Source organism: Mercenaria mercenaria, chromosome 10 (assembly GCF_021730395.1).
Source record: "Mercenaria mercenaria strain notata chromosome 10, MADL_Memer_1, whole genome shotgun sequence".
Classification (NCBI taxonomy): domain Eukaryota; kingdom Metazoa; phylum Mollusca; class Bivalvia; order Venerida; family Veneridae; genus Mercenaria; species Mercenaria mercenaria.
Window position 1 is genome coordinate 58,217,227 of NC_069370.1, and position 27,130 is coordinate 58,244,356.

Here is a 27,130-nt window from a genome sequence, read left to right on the forward strand (position 1 = left end):
AGTTTCAAAGCTGTAGCTCTTACAGTATTTGAGAAAAGGTGGACCTAAACAAAAACTTTAACCAATGCCGACGCAGACGATCAAGTGACGACAACACCTCGCAGATTTTTTTCAAAAATCAGACAAGTTAAAAATCCTTCCAGTGGTTTAAAAGATATGAAGTGGTCAAGAAATTATCAATCTGACCTCTTACCTACACCAGTGACCTTGACCTCAGACCTAGCGATCTGGGTCATACCTGTATTTTGTTGTACTATAATAGTGAACATTTTGGAGTAGATATTTGATAATCCAATGAAAGGTTTTGCTGATAAGCCTCATGAAAGGAATGATAGATTGATGGCAGCTCCACTGTACTTTGTATCTAGAGGTATGGTGAATGCCCAATAGGTCTTCTAAAACATGGGCTATTTGTAAAACACATATGCTGCACAAGATGGTTTGTCTGTGCAAGTGGGTATTTCATTTTGTATGCTGGGACCTTGAACTCTGACCAAATTACACCAAGAACAGTAGTGGCTGTCTCATAACTACAGGCAGCTGCCAATATGTTCTTCCATCATTGAGCAGGAACTGTTTTCAATCTACTTGTCACTGTGTTTTTTACTCTTGTTCTACTGATCCCAAAAACAGTAGGGGTCATCTATTGACCACAGGCAATCATTTCATGAATTCTGATGATTTAAGTTATTGAATGGAAACCATTTTCAGTCTCGAGGTAACTGTGACCTTGACCTTTGACCTACTGATTCCCAAAACAATAGGGGTCATCTGCTGACCACAAGCAATCATCCTTTGAAACATTACATCTGAAAGCCAGAGTTATTTAATCATAAAGCAGAAACCCCTTTTCAGTCTTCGAGTTCTTTCTTACCTTGACCTACTTATCCCCCATCTACTGACCATAGGCTATCATCCTATTACGTTTGACAATTGTAGGCCAGAGCATTTTTTAGTTATTAGGAGGAAACAGTTTTCAGTCTAAAGGTCTAAAGGTCACTTTGACCAGAGCCAATCATCCTTTATAGTTTAACCATTATAAACCAAGCATTTTCCAGCAAATAATCAGAAACTAAATGGTCTACTGACAGACCAACAGACTGACAGACAATGAGCAAAACAGTATATCCCCTTCATCTTCAAAGTAGGTCATAATGAATCTTACTTCTAAGATCTAATATATAGTCATCACCCTCCTCCAGTTCAATGTCTCTCTCCTGGAATGAAAGAGTATGATACAAGTTTACTATTTCCTCTACAACTTTTGTTTCTATAATAAAATTTCAGCAGCATAATGTAACTGAAAGGAATACTGATTCACAGTCATTACTTTGTAAGTTACGGCAGCGTGGCTGCAAATATGAAACAGAAGCTCGAGGAAGCATGTGAATGCAATACATGTTAACCCTTACCCCGCTATATTTCTATACTGAACTTGTCCATTTTTCAATTTGGACAGTATCATTAACTGTTAAAAGGGATACTTACCAAAAAGATACAGACTGAATGGCAGACAGTGCAGATCATGATCAGACTGCACAGATGTACAGGCTGATCATGATCTGCACTGGTTGCAAAGGCAGAACCAATCGTGGTAAGGGTTTATATTTCAATATCAATTAATTTCAATAAATTCATTAATCAATAAACTCTATAATAATTTATTTTAACAATCATAAAATTTGTAAACAAATGCAGTTATCTTAATTAATTTTCTCATACCAGTTTTCTTTTCTCACGATCAACTTCCATTGCCTGTCGCTTTTTCTTAACTGCCTCTGGTATAAATGCTGGTCTCTCCTGCAAAAGTGTCATACCATCTAAATATTTTTGCTGAAACATGTCATACAAACTCAGAAATTATGTAGAAACTAGGTTGAAAGAACACATGCACCATCCTGTATATATCACAAAACAAATGTATTTGTTATGGTGGCTGTCTGTGCCAAGTTATTTGAATATCTATCCATGCTGGGTGACATTATTGGCCAGACCAAAAAAAATCTATTATTATTTACCTTTATGTGACCTTGACCTTTGAGACAGAGGCCCGGGTCTTACACATGAAAAGCTGTCTCATTATGGAGAACATTTATGGCAAGTGATTTTGAAATCCCTTGATGAATGGTAGATTTATGGAGCGTGAAAGTGATGCTCTAAACCTGTCATCTCCAAGTGTGACCTTGACCTTGGAGCTAAGGGTCTTGGTCGAGCACATGACACATCTTCTCTTTATAATTTTGAGCCAAGTAATGTCAAAATCCCTTGATGAATGGCAGAGGAAAGAACCTGGACATAAATCAGACCATGTTAACCTTTGAACTATTAGTGTGATCTTGACCCTGGAGCTAGGGGTCTAGGTCTTGCACATTACATGTCGTCTCATTATGGGGTATATTTGTGTCAAGTAATTTTAAAAATCCCTTAATGAATGGCAGAGTTATGGACCAGACACTAAACAGACCGTTAACCTTTGACCTCTAAGTGTGACCTTGACTTTGGAACTAGGAGTCTGACTCTTGTGCAATACACATCATCTCATTATGAGGAACATTTGTGCCATTTTATTTCAAAATCCCATCATGGATAGCAGAGTTAAGGACCCGACACAAAGTGAGATGCAGCCCATTTATTTCTGTCCCTTTTTTCTTAGAAATGGCAGGGGACAATAATTAGTAAAGTGCCACCAAAGAAATATTTAGTGTGAAATTAGGAATTTTCAAAGTTCCCACTATTGCATGTACGACCTCTGGCGGCCATGTTTTGTGACAAATCAAAATAATTAGAACAATCTTGGTAGTAGGTCATCAAAGGAACATTTTGTGTGAAATTATTTCATAATCAAACAAGCAGTTTCTGACAAGATTTTAAATGTTCCTACTATATACATCTATAGGGAAAAGAACATTGCTGCGAAATTATTTTGAAATCTGGCCAATGGTTTCTGACATGAAGACTTTCAAAGACTTTCCATTCTGTTGCCATGGCAACCAAAGTACTGCGTGTAATGGATTTCTTACAAAAACTTTGAGAAAGGCCCACCCAAAAAACATCCATACCAAGTTTTATCAATTCCCACCAAATGGTTTTGTCAGAGATGTCTTTTTAAACCCCGGTAAACTGATGCTGACAGTTTAACTGATGGGCAGACACTGAGTGACCATAATAGCTCAGTTGTGCTCCAGTGATCTGGGTTATGAACTGTAGGCTTTAAATAAATATACTACTCAACTGGGAATATAAATCTGTGAAACACTGAAATTATTTTAATATATCCAGTTTCAGAATTATATACTAATTTAATGCCAATATGAAAACTTCTTCAACTGAACAAGTTTTAATGGGACAGAAAACACTATGATATTTTTTCCACTTTGGAAACAAGTTAATACCATTCAGGAATCCAAATGACTAATACCTTATGATCTCTTTTCTGTGGCATGGCTACATGAAGACGGTTTGCAATGTCATTTACTTTCTTTGTTTTTATCTTTGTTTCTACTCTGTGTGCTAGCAATCTATCACAGGCCTGAAAAATACAATGAATTTACAGAGCAAATGTTTATCACAGGCCTAAACAAGAGCTGTCCGTATGACACTTTTCTCAGTGCCTGACTCTGAATTAGAGCTTTGCCAGAATTTTTTTATAAACCTTTACGCTTGACTTTTCTCAGTGCTTGACTCTGAATTAGAGCTCTGCCAGAATTTTTTTTATAAACCTTTACGCTTGACTTTTCTCAGTGCTTGACTCTGAATTAGAGCTTTGCCAGAATTTTTTATAAACCTTTACGCTTGACTTTTCTCAGTGCTTGACTCTGAATTAGAGCTTTGATTAGATTTCCATAATCCATTGCCCATGACAACAAAAAATTCAAAGACATAAAAAATATCCTTTTTCCTTAAAGCTGTTGCAAATTTCTTCTATTTGGGAGCCATAGACCCATTCCACTGAAGCGGAGACACCCCTGTATGTCCAAGATTTATAATGTTAGTTTTATTACCTCATTTCTCAGCTCTATTACTCCCTCATCTGTCAATGTGCTCATATTCATTAAAGGTATACCTTCATCTTCGAAACTTTTTACCAAATCCTGAAACACAATCACATAAACAAATTACCTATCAGAAAATGTTCTACGTTCTAGACCAATATGTCCATCATGTAACTGAACACATGCCAGTTTTCAAAATTTAATACTCTGTCATTTCAAAATCAAATCCTTCATAAATTCAAAGGTAATTTCCAAGATATTCTCTTTCTCTTTTTTAAAGTTAACCATAAGTTCTGTTGTGTAATACAAACAGATGTAAAGTATTGACAAAGGAAATGCTTCTTAACCTTTACCATGCTAAATTTCTAAATTGGACTGATCCATCATTCAATCTGGGCAATACCATTTATTATTTGAAGGGGTGTTCACTGAAAATTTACTGACTGAATAGCAAACAGTGCAGACCATGATCAGCCTGCACGGACGTGCTGGCTGATCTTGGTTTGCACTAGTTAAAATGCAGACTAACTTGCCACTAGCAGGCTAAAGGCTAATGTTCAATGCTTTATATAAATCTACTTCTCACTTTGAACTAGCACTGAACATGTAAACAAAACTATTAATACTAAGTAAGCATTTACATATCTAGTAAGTTAAAATACCTCCTAATAGTATGTGAAATATTTACCTTTTTATCATCTGGAAGGTCTTCCACTTTTAAAATATCTATCTTGTTTACACACACTATCAGTGGCTTGTTTGCAAACAATGGCTTGATGTTTTTGAATAGAGACACCTGGAATATGAAAGTTCAATTCTTTTTACACAGTATCTACAATGATCATTTTTGTTATACACATTCTGAAAACAATACAGGCTATCCCAATATACATGTGATGTACCTTTTTCCGGCCACAGGCCGGTACTGAATTCACCTGTACTTCCAGTAAATATCTGGGATGAAGGTCATTTAACAGCTGATTAAAACTGTACATTTTGATTGGTGGTTGAAAATTTCCACAGGTCCTCGAATGGAATAGATAATATTTTCTTAAGGGGTGTGCAGGTGCTCTGAGCTGTACTGTTAGACTGTATAATCTGTTTCAAGACTCCTGTGGAAATCGCTTAAGCCATAAACCTGAATCCTCTCAGTAGTGAAACTGCGGCAGAGTTTGACTACAAACCAACTTAAGTTATTGAGCAGAAACCAAAGTTGACTACTATACCTGTTGCTCTATAGAGTGGCCACACTGTTCTGAGACATCCATTACATAGAGGACTGCAGCCCGTAAATGAGCTAGAGCTGTGATCGCCTGCATTTCTATTGTGTTTCTATCCTCCAGGGAATGGTCTAGAATACCTGGTGTATCGACTACCTAAATAGCAATCATGTATGTAAATAACAAAAATACTATATCCCAAAATCAGTATTTGGAGTTCAAAAGTTAAGGAATTATAACATCCACCATATTTGCCTGTCTTGCTTGGTTTTCTTTTTCTGCACATCTCTATGACAACTGAGGTTTAATAACTATGACATACAGTGATATTGTTGCATGATAATACACAGTCTTCTTTGTTAAACAGGAAAACAAATCTAGTTGCGTTAAAACAATTGATGTATCTTCTTAAAACATGGCGATTGGTTACACCAATGGATGCTCCCCGAAATTACTGTAGCGTAACGGGCTTTTTATCATGGAGGTTGTGTTATGGAAAAATGTAAAAATCCAAGTGTTTTCAAGATAGGAGTCATGCTCTTGAAAATAATTCTGAACAATCTTGGCAGAGGGTCACACAAGGACAATTTTGGGGTGAAAATTTTTTCAGAATTTGGGCCAGCAATTTCATAAAAGAATTTTTTTTTAAGTTTCTGCTATATATATATAGGTAAAAGTGACCATGCTCTTGGTGGCCCTGTTTTTGATGAATTTAAAAAATATGAACATCCTTTGTAGAGGGTCCAACAAGGACCATTTGTGTGAAATCATTCTAAAATCTGGCCAGCGTTTTATACAGAAGAGTTTTAAAATTTGCACTATATAAATAAAAAAGAGCTGTCGGAGGACAGCAACGCTCGACTATTCAACAGCCTTCTCAACTGAATGAATATCAAAGTCCAAAAAGGGGCATAATTTTGTAAAATTGCAACACAGGGTTATGGAACCTGTACAATGCATATCAGCTCATGACAATAGACAATTGTGTGAAGTTTCAATTCATTCCCATTAGTGGGTACTGAGATACCAGCTTACATACAAAAACTTAACCAAATAAGAGCACCGCCTTGCGGGTGCTGACGCTCATCTGATTTTTTTTTGTGTAATAGAAATATTGTCCTACCCATGATTTTCTAAGTCTAAAAAGGGCCATCATTCTTGCAAAAAGCAGGGCAGAGTTATGTTTCTTGATGTACAGTGTCCACTTATGATGGTGAAAAACTGTTGCAAGTTTTAAAGCAATAGCTTTGATAGTTTATGAGAAAAGTTGACTTAAACATAATACTCAACCAAGAAAATGATTTTCTAAGTCCAAAAGGGGCAATAATTATTGCAAAAATCGGGATGGAGTTACGCTGCTTGCTGTACAGGGTCAGCTTATGATGGTGAACAAGTGTTGCAAGTTTCAAAGCAATAGCTTTGATAGTTTAAGAGAAAAAGTTGACCTAAACATAAAACTTAACCAAGAAATCTGATATTTTCTAAGTCCAAAAGGGGCCATAAATCTTGCAAAAAGCAGGATGGAGTTATGTTTCTTGCTGTACAGGGTCAACTTATGATGGTGAACAAGTGTTGCAAGTTTTAAAGCAATAGCTTTGATAGTTTAGGATAAAAGCTGACCTAAACATAAAACTTAACCAAGAAAACTGATTTTCTAAGTCCAAAAGGGGCAATAAATCTTGCAAAAAGCAAGATGGAGTTATGTTTCTTGCTGTACAGGGTCAGCTTATGATGGTGAACAAGTATTCCAAGTTTCAAAGCAATAGCTTTGACAGTTTGGGAGAAAAGTTGACCTAAACATAAAACTTAACCAAGAAATCTGATATTTTCTAAGTACAAAAGGGGCCATAAATCTTGCAAAAAGCAAGATGGAGTTATGTTTCTTGCTATACAGGGTCAGCTTATGATGGTGAACAAGTATTCCAAGTTTCAAAGCAATAGCTTTGATAGTTTAGGAGAAAAGCTGACCTAAACATAAAACTTAACCAGGCAACGCCGACGCCGACGCCGACGCCGACAACCGCTCAAGTGATGACAATAACTCATCATTTTTTTTCAAAAAATCAGATGAGCTAAAAATGCTATTTCCAAAAAGGGGCATAATTTTATAGAAATGCAAAGCAGAGTTATGGAACCTGTGCAATGCATGTCAGATCATCACAATGAACAAGTGTGTGAAGTTTCAACCCATTCCCATTAGTGGGTACTGAGATACCAGCTTACATATAAAACCTTAACAAAGCATTTCTAAGTCGAAAAAGGGGCATAATTTTGTAAAAAAGCAAAATAAAGTTATGGAACCTGTGCAATGTAAGTCAGTTTATCACAGTAAATAAGTTTGTGAAGTTTCAATGCATTTCCACGAGTGTTTACCGAGAAACCAGCTTACATACAAAACCTTTACCAAATTGCGACGCAGACGCGGACGCATGGGTGAGTCCAATAGCTCTACCTATTCTTTGAATAGTCGATCTAAAAAAGGAAAAGTGATCATGGCCCCTGGGGGCCATGTTTTTGATCAGAATATTTGAACCATCTTGGTAGAAGGTTACATAAGGACCACTTGTGTGGAATTGTTTCAAAATCCGACTAGCTGTTTAAGAGATGTTGTCTGAAGATTTTTTACTTTTAGCACTGGCGGCCATTATGTGCAACCAAGTGGAATCGTTTTAACAATTTTAGAAGAGGACCACCCAAGGAATATCTAGACTTATTTTCATCAACTTCCACCAATTGCTTTCAGTGGAGATGTTATTTGAAGTAACATGTGGATGGACGGTTAAAACATGGACAGAGTGAGCCAGGCGGATGCCGGACTGTGAGCGATCACATTAGTTCACCCCATGCACGTGCTCAGGTGAGCTTATAAAAAACATACCAGCCACCTTAAATACTTATCTGTGTGTGAGCTTAGTTGACAAAAAGTGCAATAAAAAACAACATACCTGCCACCTTAAATATTTATAATCTGTGTGACCAACAAATAATGACTTTGTTGTAAATGCATATGGCTGGACTTCAACATCTGCCCGTGTAATCTGTAAGTAGGATTTGAAAAACTTACAAAAACTGAAACAAACTTAATATTTAACAACATTTTAAAGTCAATTCCACAAGCACAAAACCACTGTTCCCACATCTAGAGCATAGATTTCAAGATCAATAGCAGTCCTTGTCATTACAACACTAGAGAATCTCGTTTCACCATCAAAATTTTTTACATTCAACTAACCTTAGTATATACTGTACAAAACAGCTAACCCACCAGTTGCTATTTTGTTAATACTGTGAAATCATTAATATTCGTGGGGGACTAATTTTCGTGGATTTCGTGGTTTAGTCAATCCACGAAATTTTATCCCAGCGAACAAGTAAAATTCCAATTCGTTTTATGTTCAAAAATTGAAATCCACGAATTGTTATCCCCATATATATATATATATATATATATATATATATATATATATATATATAATATTACATAAGCATGAAGAAAGCTAGGGAGGATAAAACCCAGTATGCATTATCATGAAAGGCATATAAGAAAATTTTCTGCATTGTGAAGTGGCTGTTTTGTGAACTGTGAAGTACATGTATTGAGAAAGTAGCCATTTTATAATTGTGAAGAAACTGAAAATCGGCCTTATTCATGTGAAAAAAAAATGCTTTATATTGTTTTTCTTGTTGATATTTTGAAGAATACATTACCCTACCCCACCTCTTGCTGACGACATCCCTCCCACACCCCACCCCATCTCCAACCCAAGGTAATACGAAGGTTTGTTTAACCAATCAGTAACATTATGACAATACAGTGACAGAAAGTGTGGGCACCATGTCCTATGAACACACATCTAGTTTTCTAGAAAATGATTAAATATCACACAACTATCAAAAAAATGCTATTTCAGACAGTGAATGACTAATTTGTTATGGAATCATTCCATCATTTTGTTTTTGTTGGCAGTTATAAAGTGGCCACAAGAATGCAAACAAACTGATGGAATGATGGACCAAAAGTGCAGTCCCATAGTCCCTTACACTGGCCTGGATCAGTTGCTAATGACAGTAACATATATAAATAAATCTAATAAATCATCACCTTATTTATAAAACTAGATTTGCCGACATTTGGAAAGCCACAGATGAGTAATGTTCTTGTGTTAGGATCTATTGTAGGTAAACGGGATAAGTGCTGGCGAACTTGTTCTAGATATTCCAAACTCTGTTTCTGACGTTTCATTATTGTACACATTCTGTAATACAAGAAATGGTTTATCACAAGATATGGTTAATCACAAGAAATGGTTTATCACAGGATATGGTTAATCACAAGAAATGGTTTATCACAAGAAATGATGATTAGAAATGGTTAATCACAAGAAATGGGTTAATCACAAGAAATGGTGATTAGAAATGGTTAATCACAAGAAATGGGTTAATCACAAGAAATGGTTTATCACAAGATATGGTTAAGGTTAATCACAAGAAATGGTTTATCAGAATCTGCTGGAAAAATAAGCACAATGACTAATAGTGAAACTCCTTTAAAAACTGCTTCTCACACTAAAAACCATAAATCAAGGAATTATTTTTTTACCTTGTTTATACAACTAACAGGGTTGGACAAACAGTCAGCAGTTAAAATTATTGTAAGAGTTACAAAGAACCGACGACAAATACCAGCAAGTTATTCAGCAAGTGTTTTATTGCGTAACATCAGAAATAAAATTTATAACTACAGTAAAGACTGTCTACAGTGACCAACCTACTGAAAATTTCAAAAAGGTCACTGTAGACAGGGAGTCTCTATACACAATCTGACTAGGAGTATGTTCCAGTTAGCATTTTATAAAGGACATTTAAATACTTTGATAAAACATGAAATGTTTTAAATGACTTTTCAGTCTGCTTCACTAAATTTCATTGATTACTGGTATGGAGACACAGTTATAAGATCAGGAACCACACTCCATAATTTGTATTGGAGAAATTTTCTCCCTTTGAGAGGAGAGGTCAAAAAGTCGCTTTAAAGGTTCGAAGTCTTGGTTTGGGACTAAGAAATCATGGACGCTGCATGCATCAGACAGGGGGTCGCTAGAATTAAGCCAATTTTAATGGGAAATGGATCGGGAGGAAATAAAAAGGTCGTTATAGACAGAATGTCTGAAAGCAAGGGGTTGCTAAGGCAGTCTTTACTGTACATTCTTCCTCATTTTTTTTACTATAGCCAGCAAATCTGTATGAGACTATAGACCAGTAAATCGCACAGACTATGGACTGGCAATTTAAGGAGTCATGCAATAATTTTTGTTATTACAGGACTCCTCATGTAAGTTACCAGTCCATAGTTTGTGCTACTGACCTGCCCAAAGTTTAACACTAAATTATGCTGGGCTAAAGTCAAATCTTGAAGAAAACTAGGATGTGTCTATTGGACACAGGGTGTGCCCCGACTGGTACATTTGTCACAAATAAGGGACAATAATCTTAATGTTTGCAGTCTTTAGGGGCTATAGCCTGAACAAACATTTTATATAAAGGATTCATTATTCTAGACCATATACTTCTTGAGCTATGAGCATCACAAACAAAAAATCCATTATTTTGGCTATTTCATGGGCTGTAACTCTATAATAAGTGCTAAAATCTTAAGAAGAATGCCAAGTGTGCAAGGCCACATCATGATAAAGACTCATGCACGGTTTCATGAATTAACATCAAACATTATTTGAGCTAGGCACGTCATTAGGTGAAAATGTGCATTTTTGACTATTTCAGGGGCCATAACTTTAGACATAGGGGGTGGATCCAGATGAAAAATAGGAGGTGCCCAAGTTTTTATAATGATAAAGACAAATGCAAGTTTTCATCAATTTATATGAAATACTTTTTAGCTAGGCACGTCACAATGTGAAAATGTGCATTTTTGACTATTTCAGGGGCCATAACTCTGGAAACGTGGCAGAGCCAGACGAATAATAGGAGGTGCGCAAGTTCATATCATGATTAATACTCATACAAAGTTTCATTAACCTATATGAAACACTTTTTGAGCTAGATGCCTCACAAGGTGAAAATGTGCATTTTTGCCTATTTCAGGGACCATAACTCTGCAAATAGGAGGCGGAGCAAGAAGGAAAATTGAAGGTGCGCATGTTCATATCATGATAAAGACTCATTCAAGGTTTCCTCAATTTATATCAAACACTTTTGAGCTAGGCGCATCACAAACCTCGGACAGACGGAAACACAGATGTTTGGACAAAACCAAATCTATATGCCCCGCTCCCTGTCAGTGGCCGGGCACAAAAATGAAAATTTATTTCTAATGTCATAATGGACATGGGGCAATAGTTTTGACTATTGGCTGGCAAGTGTATACTAGTGACTAAATTTTAACATAGGTTTACTTAGCTGAAGTAAAAAATGAGAGGGGAAAAAAACTTTATTTTTTTAATTGATGACATGTGATAAAATTCTTAGAGAATGGCTTACCAGTCAATACTACAGTCAAAATGTTTAGCACTCAGTCATTCAGACCTCAGGCAAATAGAACTGACTATTGACCACCAGGCTATTCAGTAAGTGTATACAGTCTGAATTTAAAACAATGCTTGGTTTTAAGCCACTCTGAGTTTGGGTATTAGAGCAACTCTCAGCTTTATTAATCATGCAAGACCAGCAACCCCTGAAAGCCAGCAGCACAGATATCTCACATGAAAGAATTAGACTGCTTATTATACTCCAACCAGCACAACTGATATTCTATAAATACAATACATGTTTAGATCTAGAAATACCTTCCTAAAGCCGCTTTCTTTAGCTGTTTACATCTATACAAACTATCAGCATATTTCATCAGTCGCACATAGTCTTTGGCAACACTGAAATGATAACAGGACTACCATTGTATACAAAATTACCCAACTTCCCAAGTACATGTATATTCTTCCTGACAATTCTCGCTTTTCAGTCAGTAAATTTTCAGTGAACTAAGTGGTACTGCCCAAATTGAATGATAGAAATTTAGCAGGGTAAACGTTAAAAGGTTCAAAACCATAATTATATAACTTGAAATCCAATTCCATGATGATATAAATATTGCAGAAATATGAACTCCTAATTGATCTTAAAAACTGAAAACAATCCAAAATATTCAGTCTTATTTTAGGCAAACAGATAGTAATACTGATACTAAAAGGATAATATATGGAGATTTTCTTTAGCTGGATTTAACATCACATCTACACAATTATAAGTCATATGGTGCTTTGATGGTGGAGGAAGACCCCAAGTGCCCCTCTGTGCATTATTTCATCATGGGTGGGTACCTGGGTAGAACCACCAATCTTACATAAGCCAGTTGGATGGCTTCCTCACATGAAGAATTCAACAGATGGAGATTTGAAGATTTGAACATACTTATCAATCAGATGTCTGGCAGTGTTGATCTGTCCTAAAGCCAGCTTGAAATGATCTTTATCATACAGAACATTCATCAGGTCTGCATAAAATGGATGGACATCCTGTAGCACAAACATATAAATAAACACATATCATGATATGCAACTATGAACTAAACTAATGTACATTAAGACGATCTGTTAAACTCCTACAAGCAACAAGCACTAGTAAATGTTTTAACAAACTGGACAAGAAAACAGAACTGCTAATACTTAAATATTATTCTTTTGACCCATCTTGTACATATGACTTACGAAATGAAATTCCGTCATAAACTTTTCCAAATGTATTATTTTCTCTTACTTCTTGCTCTTTGATGATTTCACTGCATAATTATAAGTTTTATTTATGCAAGAATTATTACAGCAGAAACAAGAGCTCGTCCAACACGAAATGCCCCCCTTGATGCATTCAGTAATTGCACAAGGAACAGAAATTACATGCTCACTGTAAACAAAACAAAAGTTTTACTGTTCTGGTTTAATGTGACCTTGACCTTTGATCTATTGACCTCAAAATCATCTGCTGGTCATGATCAACCTCCCTATTAAGTTTCGAGATCCTAGGCCCAAGCTTTCTCAAGATATTCTCCGGAAAGGGTTTAAATGTTCCAGGTCAATGTGACCTTGACCTTTGGCCTACTGACCTCAAAATCTATAGGGGTTATCTGCTTGTCATGATGAACCTCTCTAGCATCAATCATGACCCTTGGCCCAAGTGTTCTCAAGTTATCGTCCAGAAACCGTTAAACTGTTCCTGGCCAGGGCATGACCAATCTCCCTATAAATTTTCCTGATCTTAGGCCCAAGCGTTCTTAAGTTAATGCCCGGAAACTGTTTTACTGTTCCTGGTCACTGTGACCTTGACCTTTGACCTACTGATCTCAAAATCAATAGGGGTCATCTGCTGGTCATGATCAATCTCCCTATCAAGCTTCATATTCCTAGGCCCAAGCATTCTCAAGTAATTGTCTGGAAACTGTTTTACTGTTCCTGGTCACTGTGACCTTGACCTTTGACTTACTGATCTCAAAATCAATAGGGGTCATCTGCTGGTCATGACCAACCTCCCTATCAACTTTCATGATCCTAGGCCCAAGCAATCTTGAGTTATCATCCGGAAACCGTTTAACTGTTCTGGGTCACTGTGACCTTGACCTTTGACATACTGACCTCAAAATCAATAGGGGTCATCTGCTGGTCATGACCAACCTCCCTATCAACTTTCATGATCCTAGGCCCAAGCGTTCTTGAGTTATCATCCGGAAACCGTTTAACTGTTCAGGGTCACTGTGACCTTGACCTTTGACATACAGATCTCAAAATCAATAGGGGTTATCTGCTGGTGATGACCAACCTCCCTATCAACTTTCATGATCCTAGGCCCAAGCGTTCTTGAGTTATCATCCGGAAACGGATTGGTCTACATACCGACCGACCGACATCTGCAAAACAATACACCCCTCCTTCTTTGAAGGTGGCATAATAAAAGAGAACAAGAAATGTGGCAATACCACAAAACCAGATTTTAAATACTTCACTAGGATAAGTTGTTTTCATTTGAATATTCAAGTCCCCGTTAGTGGCACCAGTTATTTCACTTTTTCAATACGTATGATAATAAGATGGTGCAAAACAACATTTATGCACGTGTTAGGTCACCACTGCCCCATGTAAGGCCACAATGTCCCAAATGCAATTAAACAACAACAAAAAAAGTCCCAAGTGGGCCACTCGACTAAGGTGGATTTTTTTCATTTAGGTGAAAAGTATTTTACAATATTGGGTTATGGGAACCTTAATTCTTCTAGCCCCATACAGAATTCCTACCTTTGTTTTTCTAAAAGGCACCTTTAGATGAAATTTTATTTTAATATATGGATCCAAACCAGAGTTGCTAAGCAGAAACTGATTTCATTCTGTTTTTAGTAACAGTGACTTTGACCCCTGCAGTCCTAAATACAAAGCTAGGACTCCCTAACGACAATACATGTATGTCATTTTGAACAACAGTCATTGACCAAAAAACCTTGTTTGTTGCTTGCTGATCCATTTGCCCACCCATGCAACAACTATACCCCTATCTAATAAAGAATGTTTTCCAGAAACTGGGTTAAAATATGTTTAAAAATATATACAGATGACATTATTATATACTTACTTCAAGTTTAGGAAAGTCTGTAATTATCTGTGAAAGTTTATCATGGAAAGTCTGTTGGGCGAACTTGATCTTCCTAGTATAGAACTGTCGAATTCTTGAAATCTTGTAATGCTTGTGAACCACTGTTGGTGTTTTCCTCTGTGTCTTAGACAGGACTATATCCACAAAGTCCTATAACAGAACAAGCAAATTCGATGAATTGGTATCCCCCGCCGAAAGGGTTTGTGGTGAGGAATGGCCAAAAAATATATCCGGAAAAAAGTTAAGGATGTTAATAAGAAGCAAATAATTTCATTAGTCAAAATCAATTTAACAGAAAACACATGTTTAATTAAAGAGTACATAATAAATGTATGATACTTTGATCTTGACTAAAGAATTTATTTTGAATGGGATATGCTTACTGTAATAAGCTTTTAAAATTAAATGCAGTTAATTGAAATGTGAGCTTGAAGTTTAACTGGAACGAAATATTGTCTTTGAGTGGTTTGGCACCAGGTGTTGCTGTTTAACATGTACTTAAAAGAACAGATGTCCTTAAGAGAACACAGGTAAGATATCTTGAACATGTCTGAGGGCAAGGTTTGTGCAGTCACAACTTAACATGTTGAAGGTTTTAACATTTAAAAAAAAAAAAAAGGAATGGAAATATATATATATATACATATATGTATATATTTATTTTTTTAGGGGGGTGGGGGTGCAGGGGAACGGGAGAGGAAACAAAATTTCACATGTTGATTAAAAATATTGATTGAAAATTAACAAGAGCTGTCCATAAGACAGCCAAGCTCGACTATTCGAAATATTGTCACAGAAGCAGGAAATTATTACCCAAAATGTTAAATATCAAAAGAGTTTTAAGTTCGAAACGGGACATAATTTGACCAAAATGCATATCAGAGTTATGGGACTTGATGCTATCAACTAGTTTAATAACCCCGAAGAAACATGTTAAGTTTCAATTCCATATCTGCATTAGTTTTGGAGATAGTAACTTGCATGTAAAACTTTAACCAGAATTTTGTAAGTCCAAAAGGGGGCATAATTTGCTCAAAATACATGTTAAGAGTTATGGAACTTGACCCAGTGAGGTTGGTAACTGACCTAGAAAAAGAATAAATAAGTTTCAAAGCTATATGCCTTTTGGTAATAGCTGTATGTACTTGCACGCAAAACTTTAACCAGGATATTCTAAGTCCAAAAGGGGGCTTAATTTGCCCAAAATACATGTCAGAGTTATGGGACTTGATTCTATCAACTAGTTTTATAACCCCGAAGACATGTGAAGTTTCAATTTAATATCTGCATTAGTTTTGGAGATAGTAACTTGCATGTAAAACTTAAACGAGGATTTTCTAAGTCCAAAAGGGGGCATAATTTCCTCAAAATACATGTCAGAGTTATGGGACTTGGCCCAGTGAGGTAGGTAATTGATCTAGAAAAAGAAAAAATAAGTTTCAAATCAATATGCCTTTTAGTAATAGCTGTATGTACTTGCACGCAAAACTTTAACCAGAATTTTCTAAGTCCAAAAGGGGCCATAATTTGGCCAAAATACATGTCAGAGTTATGGGACTTGACCCAGTGAGGTAGGTAATTGATCTAGAAAAAGAAAAAATAAGTTTCAAATCTATATGCCTTTTAGTAATAGCTGTATGTACTTGCACGCAAAACTTTAACCAAAATTTTCTAAGTACAAAAGGGGGCATAATTTGGCCAAAATGAAGGTCAGAGTTATGGGACTTGGTGCTATCAACTAGTTTTATAACCCCGAAGACACATGTGAAGTTTCAATTCAATATCTGCATTAGTTTTGGAGATAGTAACTTGCATGTAAAACTTTAACCAGAATTTTGTAAGTCCAAAAGGGGACATAATTTGCTCAAAATACATGTTAGAGTTATGGAACTTGACCCAGTGAGGTTGGTAATTGACCTAGAAAAAGAATAAATAAGTTTCAAAGCTATATGCCTTTAAATGATAGCTGTATGTACTTGCATGCAAAAACTTAACCAAGGTGTGACGCCCACGCCGACGCCAGGGTGAGTAGAATAGCTAGACTATTCTTCAAATAGTCGAGCTAAAAATGAAAAAAAAAAAGGGTAAAAGGCTGAAGTTGGGGGGTGGGGGGCAGAGGATGCATGATCAGTGGTGGGCATGACTGGGTGGAGAAGTGAGGTGGGGGAATGGTACAACTTGGAAGGTTTGAAAAAAATCTAAAATAAGAAATGAAGAATTGGGGGGGGGGGGGAGGGGGAGGAGGAGAGGTGTGACCAAGGCAAGTGGGTGACCAGGTGTGGGTGCGCAACTAATCACATGTTTATCATAAATGTTCACAGAAAAAAATGAAAGAAATTTAATGAAATTCTGCCAAATGGTAAGTTTGTTATGTACAAATATGTGGATTTTTAGACAATTAAAGGGCATTAACTCTGAAGTTACAAAAGAAATCCATACAAAATTGTCTGTGCACAACCACATTATAGTACTCTAAATTCTGTTAATGTTTCACAGTTCAAGGTCAAATATATAAAAAGTTATGATGCAGAAATTGCCATATCTATAGATCTATAGTACCCTATAATATTATAGTTAACACTAGAAACTTCTAAGGGCCATAACTCTGGTGTTACTTGGGCAATCTGTCTGAAACTTGATGGGCCCCATAACCTCATACTGGTGAACATGTATATGAAGTTTGTTTGAAAAAAATCTAAAATAAGGAATGATGCTTATTTTTCCAATTTTGAGGTTTAAATTTCCCAAATATCTGCCAAAAACTAACAATTTTGTGGTAATTTCAATTTTCAGATTACCGATTTTTTGTTTTGACTCTTGTTTTTTATTTTTAATCGAGTTAGCGCTGTTCCTAATTTAATCGAATAACCGCTCAATTACCGATTCGATTAAATCTTGCGAACTGTTCTATGTTCCGTACATATACGTGACCCGTGGCTCGCCAATTTTTTTTCCCGGAAATGAAAATATATTGAGTAATAAATAGTAAATATTATATAAATAAAGTCATAAAAACTTATGCTGCTAACAGTGCTGAGAAATAGCCCACCGCGATAAAATCCCAGGATTTGCTAAGATAAGCGAACGCCGATGAGGAATTAAACAAACACTCGGACCAAGCCCGGATATAAAACATTGGATTAAACACTGTACACCAGTGAAGCTGGTATTAACCCAGCGAAAACTGAAGGTTTTACTGACCCTTCTTTGACTTGAGAGGTTTTTTTTTACTTTCTTTGAGCAATTTAGTTGACTTTTATTTGTAATTTGACATACAATGCTGAATTAAATTAATATATAATGGTAAACCTTATTTTTGAAATTTCCCAATTTTCAGGTATTACGTACGCGCCATTTTTCCCAACTGACTGGGTCCCGGGCCCCAGGTTTGAAATGGTAAAAAAATCCCTGGATACACACAAACCTTCACATGACCGAGGTAAAAATTCAACAGAGTAAGCGGAAAACACACTGGCATACATAGCGTTTAGAAGTGTTTTGCCTACAAAACGGAGGTTTTCTCATTAGTTACCACATATAATGATTGTATTTGGAATGAGCTTTCCAGACAAGTAATTTTTAGTGTGAATATTTATTTGAAGCCTCCAAAGTTAGTGACGCGATTTGCGTCGCTGGTTATATACACATAGAAGGAAAACTTTCCGCACTGTTTTGAATGGTAAGCGGGTTGTACATGGAGGAGATATTAACCTGTGCAAAAATTATCACAATATGGTTATTAATAAAACCCGGCCCGGCCCGGCCCAAACCACGGAAATAGCCGATTCCGATTGTACGGAAACCACCGGAAACTTACGGACTGAAGGCTAATATAATTACGAATGATATCGTGCCGATATCAACTTACTTAGTTAGAATTTAGAAAAAAACACTGAACTTTATGATGCCCGCGAGGAATTTCTTTGATGAATGGGTTAAGACTGTGTGTTCTTTCTGGTTGCAAAAACGTCTTAATATAATTTGTAAACTTGTACACAGGAAGTCGTTATACATAGCATTGTTTTGACGAGCCTTCTAATTAGTTCCCGAAATTTTGTATCGTTATCATTATATATTATTTTATAATCACGTTTTGTCCAAAAAGTTGTTATATTTCGAAGAAAGGAATTCCTCTCTGGCCTCAAAGAGTTTTTGTTTCACCTGTGCATTCCCAAATCCTAAATAATTCTTTGTGTCCGGTAACATGCCTAAAAAATAGGTAGTACATAGGCAGGTTTTTTTTATACTTCTTTATTCAATGAGACTTTCCGGAAATTATTTTTATGTCAAAAAAAAAAATGAATACGAATAATTTCTAATATCACTGACAATTTTTAGAGAATAGAATGAGCAGTTTTTTAAAACTTTTTATTAAAAAGTTTTTAAAAAATCTCAACGACCATAAAACATTTAGGGTCATGTAAAAAAATTAGGATAGGTCGGGATACCGATTACGCACGAAGAATGAAACGTTTTACACACGGTACCCCATATTCTTAAAATATTCCTGTATAAATATAAAGAAACAAATACTGAGATAGGTTTGTTCACGCAGTATTCTGAGTATCTCTTGAACTTAGTCGACTGAATTGGCGTACGATGAAAGTCACACATTGAATATATTGTGGTACATTGCAGTTTGTGGCATAGTCTTTGCACTTTCGATAATCGATTTCATATTCGGCAGGTTGCTATGATGTTTTAACATCTTTTTTATTCTTTTTTTTTCAAGTTTGCAAGTAATCTCTGAATAAACTGACTTACTTAAGTTATATTCAAATTAGTTCAAAACTATATAGAGTAGAATCGAGATACAAATTTTACCTTTTTTCATTTTTGTACATATGTATCGTAATCCGGAGGTCGCGGGGTCGAATCCTGTCAGCGGATTTTGACCGTGACTCCAACAGTCCCTACTTTCGGTGCGAGTACTGGTTAGTTTCCAGGAAGCAGTCATCGAGTGTATTTCACATTAGTTGGTGAACCAAAACTCGACGCAAAAAAGAAATCTTTTAAATGGGAACAAAATTACCATTTAACTGCACTCAATAAATAGAACGATTCACACTGTTTCGTGAAAAAAGACCAAGTAAAAACTTGTTAAGGTTCGTTTGGATATTTACCAATGCTCTACACTTTCAGATTATGCATTTAGATACTTCAAGATTAAACTTCAATGGTTAGACATATCTTGCAAAACTTTGCAATTTATTTAGGTTGATTTGATATATTATTGTATACAGAATGCCCTTTCAGTCAGTTTGCTAGTGCTCGGCATTTTTGATACATAACAACAGAAGAATCGTTTGAGCCCGCTAATCATAATTTACAAATAAGTCTGGAAAAAGCAAAATAAAACTTTGAATGGATGTTGTTTCTTCAAATCTCACAAATTTCTTCATTAAGATTTTTTTCTTTTTGTAAATTTATCAATATCACAGTGTACTGCAGACGATTTACTCTAACAGTGCTTACTTTACTATGGTCACGTGACCACACCGGAAGTGAACTGTATTTTGATCTATATTGAGCAGCTTTAATACTGTCGCATTCCGAGACCCTACGTTTTGTGAGTTTTTCACTGGTAGAACCAAACCGTTTTGTGAGTTTTTCACTGGTAGGCAAATTAAACTCTCTCTCTCTCTCTCTCTCTCTCTCTCTCTCTCTCTATATATATATATATACAGAGTAATTGTACGATAGTTTGCAGTTTTTTTTTACGAAGGATCTGAGTGTAATTCTCCAGCTAAAATGGTTTGTTAAACTGTCCATGCGTGGCCAAATCCATAAAGCATCTCAGAAAAGTTTTAACCTTACATATTTTTTTCAACTTTACGGTAAAGAAGGTGTAATGAACGGGATTTTCCAAAACAAGTTGCATCCTTCATAACTTGTTTAAATAATAGTAAAAGTTGATCTTCACCCGATATTACATTGTATTGAAAAGGTAAAATTCGTACTTCTTACGCAAATGGCGTCGAGAAATCACATTTTAGCTTAACCCTAAATATATATAGTTGTGACGTTTCTGTTTTTACGGAGATTAATTCATTTTTTGGGTTGTCCATTATATCCAAAAAGTAATTATGTTTCATTTGGTATAACATGCCCACTGAAACCTATATATTTTCAAACGGAATGACTAAGTAGTGTGTTCTTTTTTTTCACAAATACAATTATGATAAAAAAAAAATTTGAATTGTAATATGAGCGAAAACTAAACAGGGGTCTCCTTCGTTTTCGCGGTATTGTCTTAATTTTCTCCTATTTTCATGCGTAGCTATTGCACACTCAATTTTTACATACAAATGCTTGTATCTAAGGGAAATATAAGTTAATCACCAAAAAAAGTTTATAGCAGCATAAATTTCATTTTAATTATATTCTTATTTTGTTAGCCATTTTCGATTTCTTTCCGATCTTTATTGTTACGCGTGTATACCTGAATACATGTTACACACAAAAGCGGCGTAATGAAAAACATAATATAGTACTTCTTATTAAACATTTTACTGATCGTTCGCCACTCAGTATGTATCTTTTATTTTCTGAAAATGTTCCTGAAATGTTTTTGAATGAAATAAAATTATAAAATGACTACCAGGTTCATTTTCATGCTGCGGCGCTAGGAAAATTTTGACTGTGCATATCAAAGTCCCGACCAACTTAAAAGTCAGAATTAGCCGGGAAGAACTGTATTTCCTGTTGTGGCCTTTTGGGATTTTAAGCCCATTTTCGTCAACATTGTATTATACATTTACATTTTAAATACTAAACTCTTTCTCTACAGTAACTTACAATTGTCGCATTGAAAAATATTAGTCATGGATAGAGTTATTTCGAGGGATCACCCTCTCAGGAATACATTATTTATTTTATTATACCGAAAAATTAATGAAATGATTTATTTAACATTAAAAAGTTATTACTTACCAAATAATGAAGACAGAATTAAGGAGGCTTTACTAGTAAGCACTTAGAAATTGTCGCGACTTTGCTGTATAGGTATAGTCTTGAGGTTATATATCGCTGTATTTATGGATATACTTCAACAAAATCAGCAGCAGTAACATTCGAAAAACGGCGATAACTACGGAACATATAATGAGAGCACTCATTTTCGTAGTAGTTAGTAGTAAGTTAATTTCCAATCTGATGGTGATAGTTTCAGTTTAATATTTGATGAAAAATTGTTTTCAAAATTTTGCATGTAGAACAAATCGTTCAAAAGCAGAAAAGAAAAATAGGCCGGGTTCACACATGTATGAACACAAGATAAAGTAATTTAATCCTATGTATAAATAAGCGCATCGTCTTTTAATCAGTACGAAAGTATCGATCTCTCATAGGGAGACATGAAAATGTAATATCACATGCGCAGAAAAACAAAATAGCGTTGTTGCGCATGTGATATGAAATTATTGTTTTTATCATTAAATCTATATTTATAGTCCTTTCCATTGTTCTAGATGTAGTCACATGCTCAACGATAAAAAGTCGTATTTTCTCGAAGGCGGAGCCAAACACACGTATTGACCTCCAGCTGTGACGTCCACACGTTATTACGTTAAAACAATGCGACGTCGTATACAATTAACCACGAAAGATGACCTAAGGCTGCAGACATTTGTATCTAATGTTTATACTTATGAGTAGGCTGGATTTAATAATAAAACAATTGTCGCCTTTTATGTGTGGTCGATATGTGGATTTATCGACCTGTTAAAGCGATATCAAGTCGATAAATTCGCCCGAGGTTGATATTGCTTTTATCAGGCCAATAAATCCACATATGAGCCACGCCATGAGAAAACCAACAATGTCTATTGCGATTAGAGAAACCGTTAGCAAACAGCATGGATCCTGACCAGACTGCGCGGATGTTGGTTTTCTCATGGCGCGACTCATATCGACCTCACCAAAAGGCAATTATTGTATAATATCACATGCGCAGAAATTGAAAATAACGATTTTGCGCACGAGATATAAAAACGCTTGTAAATATGATATATTATTCAAGTTAAACTAATGGGAAAATTGTGTTGGACATTGTGTGGTGTATAATAATTTAACATCTGAATTGCACACATTTATAATCCATGCTTTAAAATGTTCATTTTAAAAACAAAAAAGTTAACATTGTGTGCATAGTTGTATAAGCATAGGCTGAAATAGTTCGTAGTCCGACCGTTTTTTTTTTAATTCTGTGTTAAAAAGATATGCTAGTATTATTTCAAATATAAAAGAAAGAGAAATCAAAAATTAAATAATCTAAAAACAAAAATAACGTTAGCAGTAAAACACGAAAGCTCGTTCGAAACTTTGCGACCGATCTTTCATATTGTATACTCCACTTCATTCATTTCTACAACTTACTGTAACTCCGGGTATCATCTCCATACATATCACCCGGTTTTGTTTAAAGCTAAATCATATGATTTATCATTTGAGCAACATTTTATGATATTTTTTTTTAGTTTTCTTGTATTTCAGGAACAAAGACCTATTACATAGAGTTATACCTCTTCTGGCAATGTTTACTTTGATACTTTTTATGAAATTTTGTAATTGCCTCCCTTTAATATGAAATAATGTAAAAAGTGGACTATTTTTTTAGCTTTTGATATAATTTATAGTTTTATATTCAAATTTGAATACTTCAACAACCTGAAACAAATGGCAAGTATGAAAACAGCGCATAGCTTCAAGTTCATCTATTTTCGATCTACTTGGTTGCGCAACCGAGATAGGCAAAAGGAGCATAATAATAATTTCATAAACTTACATTTCTAGTTAATTTTCGCAAAATGTGTACTTATCAATGCAAACAACCTTAATATAAGAGTGTTTATATTCATATGTTCCCTAAGGCAAGATATTTTTTATTAAATTAATACTTATGCTAAAACGTTATCTTGGTCGGGCAACCAAATTTTATAAATACTTCCAGTGCACGGTATAGACCCTTCGCCGTACTACACAACCTAGTGTCACATCGTTAGGTGTGAAATAACGACGTACCATTAACTAGCCTGTCAAGTTCTGTTGAAAGTATCCTGCAAACTGCTATCTCATGTCTGTCCGGTACACAAAATGACACATCGACTGCCGAACGTATTACTTCTTTGATTGAGTGTGATTCAAATATCTTGTTATTTTAGGTATTTGCTTATGTCAAGTGCAATACTTCATCAAACATACGTATCGTCAATATTAAATACTTTGCTTCTACTTTTGTAATAATGAAATAAAATACACATAAATTTGCCTTGATTAAGATGACGGTATCACCATTCGTAATTATATTAGCCTTCAGTCCGTAAGTTTCCGGTGGTTTCCGTACAATCGGAATCGGCTATTTCCGTGGTCTGGGCCGGGCCGGGTTTTATTAATAACCTCACAATATCGTGATTCGCTTACAATTAGTTGGACAAGGGGATGAGATAATCTTCCATCTGGCTAGAGAACCTGAATCGGTTCCCTAGACAGCAAACTTATTCGTCCGGAACCGGTTCTCTAGCCAAAGTACCGTGCATAGGCTAGGGAACCGGAATTTTATTTCTATGCATAAACTGGCGAAATTCACTTTGTTTCTTTTCGTAAGTATCATGTGCATGTTCTTATCTTAATAAGTTAATTAATTTTACTATTTCAGCAAGCTATGCCCTGTTATTTATTTGTGTTTACTGTGTCTCCAGAAGTGTACTCGCCGCATACTGTCCGCCATATTGGAATGATAAAATAAACTACTATGAATGAATGCGAAAGCCGAAATAAACTTGAAATTTAAACTTAAAAGATGTAAGACAATAAAAGAAACAATTAAAACAAATTAAGTAATTTCTGTTAATTAGTATTGATTACATATCTTTGAACGGGAAATGCCGAGGTGTTACAAACCATTATTTAAAGAATCTGTATGAAGTTTTAAGGGCAATTAAATTAATTTGTTCATCTATAAACATGTAATGACGCAAATACAAACCAATATTATTTTAGTAAAAGTTGAAAGTAAAATTTAATAACATTTAAAAACTGCAAAGTATAGTTCACGCATTTATTCGTACTAGTTTATATCATTCCAATAAGGCAGACACGGTATATACCGTAATAATTCTATTTATAGCCCATGCTCTAATTAACGCCCAGTCCCGACTTTTTTTAAAAAAAACGGCCTTTTTTAAGAAAAAAATCAAAAATACGATGTTATCTAATAAGCGCCCATCCTATGAATCTTAGAAAATAATCCTACCTTTTATCAGTTAAACAGCGAGTTTTCTTATTTCCCTTCTGATGTACGAGCGTACATCACTTTTCTTGTCTTTAATTCCGTATATTTTATAGGAACACAGTATTTCAATGCCCGCTCCTTGCACGAACAATAGCACTATCACTGTGTTTGTTTTCAGGTTCTAATATGCATGTCAGTATAGTTCCGAAAGGATGATTAATTTTATGAACATGATAACCTTTTATGGCTGCTTTAACTGAAACTAACACACATGCCGCCATATTCATATATACATGTAATGTGTATTGACCCAGGTAAACATGTGCTAATGCAAAGGCGCGCGCTTTTCGTAATTACGTCACGTCACTAGTCTGACATTTCGAAACAGGGGTCCCGCAAGGGAAATTTAATCAATACTGGATTCAAGGTGCTTTGATCTAAAACAATAGGGTGTTTTTTTAATTTGCTTGAAAATGACACAATCACGAACAAAAATACTTAATACTATATTCACGACAGAATAAATTAAATTTAATCATGTATCTTGTGAGTTTAGCTTGGCCGGTTATAGTACCGATATCGTACGGCCGTTATCGATTTTTGTACGACTATCACATCATTACTTTCTTATAGTCACCGGTACATTTTAAAATAAATATTACATCAAGATTTTGAATGTTTGCTGGTGATTTGTCTCTATTATTCGCCCATCCCCAACTTTTGAGCCGACCGTGTTTCTAATAAACGCCCGGGCTATAAATAGAATTATTACGGTATGCGGCGAGTACACTTTTGGAGACAGTAAACGCAGTTAAATGCAAGGGAATAGTAAAATTAATTAAGATAATAATATGCATGACACTTACCAAGAAACAATGTGGAATTCGGCAGCATTATGCTTAGAAATAAAATTCCGGTTCCCTAGCCTATGCACGGTATTTTGCTTAGAGAACCGGTTCCGGACGAATAAGTTCGCAGTCTTGGGAACCGATTCCGGTTCTCTAGCCACTGCCTTAATTTTATGAATGAAAGGCAGGAAATGCCCTGTCTGAAGTTCTAATCGCCCTTATTTTATAATCCGGTTGATTGCCCGTTTTCATTTCTGTGGCTTAAAGTCCTTAACGCCAGTAGGGAGCACTTTTAGAATCTGTCCGTAGGTAAAATCTGCATAATTTGCAATATCCAGTACCTGTATGGTTTAAATAAAGGTAAGGCTTTTTAGTTTGTATATTTCATAATTGGGGGGCTGCTGCCCCCCACACCCCCCGCATTTTCTAAACCTGGCGAGGAAAATATATGCTACCATATCGATAAATAAAAGAATGCCCAAATAACGAGAATATCTACGGACAGATTCTAAAGTCTAGCCCGCCAGTAGCTATTTAAATCATCCACAAAATAAAAAAAAACTGTCAGGAATCTGAAAATTAAACGTCGCGAAAACATATGACTTTGTCTAAATTTACCTTCGCTGTTGGCACAACAGTGATTTTCTTAAAATTGTAATGCGACATAATAAAACTGTGTTTAGTTCTTGTTACAATAGTATTAGATCATTTCATCAAAACCAGAAAACTTTGTCACATATAAAAATGTGAATTTGTTGATTCCGGAAGTTGAAATCCACGTGCACAGCTCTGTGCAGCAAATGTAAACAATTTAATAAAAAATAAATAAAAATAATAATTAGAGGGATTAAATGTTTCGTTATTGAATAAATTGTTAATTTCTTTTACAAAACTCCTTGATAATAACGTTTTTGTTAATTAAGGTTATAACACACTAAATTGCTGCTCTTCTTTATGGTTACAACACACTAAATAGCTGTTTTTTCCTATTCTATATAAAAATCGACTGGCCGCAGCACACATCAGGACCCATTTAAGTGTCTGCAACTTACATTTTCTCGAGAATATTGTCAGCGCTGAATAAAAATCAAAAGAAAAGTGGGGGGTCACGATTTAATAAAGGCAGTGGCTAGGTAGACCAAAGGTCTACGTAGCCGGTTCCGGCTACCTAGACTAAAGGTCTAGGTAGCC

The 27,130-nt window shown here is 35.4% G+C and overlaps 1 protein-coding gene across 1 annotated transcript in view; it reads right to left on the reverse strand.

Moving 5' to 3' along the window:
• The window catches only part of LOC123561437 (GTP-binding protein 4-like), a 32,571-nt gene extending 5,826 nt beyond the window's left edge, over nt 1-26,745 (reverse strand). Inside the window, exons 1-12 of the mRNA XM_045353804.2 lie at nt 26,558-26,745; nt 14,840-15,010; nt 12,638-12,741; nt 12,016-12,099; nt 9,315-9,468; nt 8,158-8,250; nt 5,219-5,368; nt 4,681-4,788; nt 4,002-4,091; nt 3,419-3,529; nt 1,723-1,800; nt 1,166-1,217 (exon numbers count right to left, since the gene is read on the reverse strand). Coding sequence (XP_045209739.2) covers nt 1,166-1,217; nt 1,723-1,800; nt 3,419-3,529; nt 4,002-4,091; nt 4,681-4,788; nt 5,219-5,368; nt 8,158-8,250; nt 9,315-9,468; nt 12,016-12,099; nt 12,638-12,741; nt 14,840-15,010; nt 26,558-26,605 — 1,243 coding nt within the window. The 5' untranslated portion in view covers nt 26,606-26,745. The remainder of the gene's footprint in view (nt 1-1,165; nt 1,218-1,722; nt 1,801-3,418; nt 3,530-4,001; nt 4,092-4,680; nt 4,789-5,218; nt 5,369-8,157; nt 8,251-9,314; nt 9,469-12,015; nt 12,100-12,637; nt 12,742-14,839; nt 15,011-26,557) is intronic.
• Nucleotides 26,746-27,130: the final 385 nt, after the last annotated feature.